Source organism: Lucilia sericata, unplaced genomic scaffold (genome assembly GCF_015586225.1).
Source record: "Lucilia sericata isolate MDLA Ls3-8-SP2 unplaced genomic scaffold, ASM1558622v1 Contig000916F_arrow, whole genome shotgun sequence".
NCBI lineage: Eukaryota > Metazoa > Arthropoda > Insecta > Diptera > Calliphoridae > Lucilia > Lucilia sericata.
The window spans coordinates 40,001-42,389 of record NW_023994903.1 but is presented as its reverse complement, the minus strand read 5'-3'; the positions used below and the strand labels follow the sequence as shown (position 1 = coordinate 42,389).

General features: G+C 34.6%; 1 protein-coding gene across 1 annotated transcript in view; it reads left to right on the top strand.

The window, feature by feature from the left end:
• Nucleotides 1-534: 534 nt before the first annotated feature.
• Nucleotides 535-2,389, top strand: part of LOC119609030 (anaphase-promoting complex subunit 7) — a 2,311-nt gene continuing 456 nt past the window's right edge. The window contains exons 1-4 of the mRNA XM_037963703.1: nt 535-714; nt 787-1,282; nt 1,340-1,998; nt 2,054-2,389. The exon at nt 2,054-2,389 is cut by the window's right edge and continues 456 nt beyond it. Coding sequence (XP_037819631.1) covers nt 643-714; nt 787-1,282; nt 1,340-1,998; nt 2,054-2,389 — 1,563 coding nt within the window. The 5' untranslated portion in view covers nt 535-642. The remainder of the gene's footprint in view (nt 715-786; nt 1,283-1,339; nt 1,999-2,053) is intronic.

Below are 2,389 nucleotides of genomic sequence, written 5' to 3'. Positions count from 1 at the left end.
AGCAATTAAATTACTGCCAATTTTGTATTGTTGTTAATATTTTTATATAAAATTTAATTTAATTAACATGCAAATATGCTAAAATGTCAAATTAAAAGAATATAAATTAAAATGTAAAAAAATCAAATCTGCTAAAGAAAGTGCAATAAAAATAATGGACAATTAATGTAATAATATGCGAAAAAAATAAAAGTGGTTAATTATTAAAGAAATGTGTTAAAAAAATATTTAAGGATTTCATCAACAAGCAAGAAAATGTGGATTTAAATGTCTAATATTAACAAACAACAACGACTAATTATAAGGTAGGAAAACCTCATATTATTTCTCCAAATTAACTCTTTTCCTGAAATAAAGGTTTATTTACGCCTATATATTTTATGAGTTTGTTTATTTGCTTGTTTATAGCAAAGGCAACAACCTTCAGTTTTAGCCCAGACAGCAAAAAGTGAATCTGGCAATGCTGTTTTTCTTGTTTTGTTTGTGTTAAAAAGTCGTATGCTTTTAATACTATTTAAATGCAACAATGTTTTTGTTATAATTAATCTGGAGAGAATCTTGTTTTTTGCATATTCCAGTGAAAATAAACAAAATAGAAAAGAAATAATTGTTATTTTATAAAAATAAACAATAAATATTATTATGGAAACTGTGTTATTAACAAATATTAAAAAATTATATGATAATGAATTATACAGCAGTGTTATAACAGCCGTAAGTATAAGCGTGGAAAGCAGCAGACTTGTGGGTCAAATAAGTAATATTTTTATTGTAAATTATTTTTAGGCCAGTTTACTGAATACTCTTCTACAAAATGATCGTTCTTTGGCCACGCCAGAATTGGAGTATCAAGTATTATTGTTTCATGCCAATGCCTGCTATCAGGAACGGCAGTTTCGCATGGCCATAAAACAATTGAATGCTGCCTTGTTGATGCGAAAGTTTATGTGCCGCTATAAAACGTCTCATCTGACGGCCATAGAAACAGCTTATGAGCATTTCAATGAAACGGAGACACGTTATCGTTTGGCCAAATGCCATAACGATCTGGCCGAGACCACTCAAGCCATTAGTGTTCTACAGGCTTTGCCGGCTAAAGCAAGAACACCAAAAGTAAACTTATTTTTGGCTAAATTAATACAATCAGGGGGCTCCAACAGCACAGAAGCTATTTTGAATTATAAAGAAGTTTTACGTGAATGTCCCATGGCCTTGGAGGCCATAGGATCACTGCTGGAATTGGGTGTGGATGGTATTGAAGTGAATTCTTTGGTGGTTAATGGTAAGCTAGTGATTTTGATATAGTTTTCCTAATAATTAATGAAATCACTACCCACAGCCAGCACCGTACCCAAGAACATAGAATGGCTTAGTACTTGGATTAAGGGTCATGCCCAATTATATAGCCGCAAACATTTAGAAGCCTCCAAAACATTCCAAAGCATCAATGAGAAAACTAAGTTCCATCAAAATGAACATTTGATTACTTTAATTGGCAAATGTTTCTATTACTATGGCAATTCTACTCAAGCGCAACATTATTTGGAGACCGCTTACATGTTAAATCCCTATAACTGGGATGCTATAATGCCACTCTCTGTAGTCTTTGAGTATAATCAAAAACTACAAGAGCTCGACAAACTTACCGCTCAATTGACCAATATTCATGAATTTACTTCGGGACATTGGTTTGTTTTGGCACAGAGTTTCTATGCTAATGGTAAATTGGAAAAGGCGGCTTCTTTTGCCAATAAAGCCTTATCCGTTAATGCGCGCAATGTAGAGGCACAATTATTAAGGGGTAAAATATGTTTACAAATCAAACGCCACAAGGATGCGATTTATTTCTTTAGAGCAGCACAATGTATAGCAAATTATAGGTTTGAGGTATATAAGGGTTTGTTTCATTGTTACGTGGGCATGAAGAGAGCCAAAGAGGCTCAAACCATGTGTGCCATGGCGGTGCGTTATTTTCGTGAATCACCCAGGAGTTTGGTGGTAAGAGAAGAAAATAAAATTGTATTTAAAAAATCTAAATTCTCTTCTTCCTCAGATGTTCGCCCGTACACTTATCCATTCTACTCATCCCACGGTTAAGAAAGGTGCCAAAAAAGTAGTTAGCAAAGCTTTGGAAATCGATGAACACTATGCACCCGCTGTAGCCTTAATGGCTGAACTTTGCCACTCGGAGGGTGAGACCCAAGAGGCCATAACATTGCTTAAAAAGCAAGTGGTCAATTATCCCCATTTTAAACTATTCACCATGTTGGGCGATATCTTAGCCGCTGAAAAAGATCTTAATGGTGCCTTGGAATATTATACCATAGCTTTAAGCATGGAACCTACATATCAGCGTGCTTTAGATGGTGTCAATGCCCTGGGCAAAGCC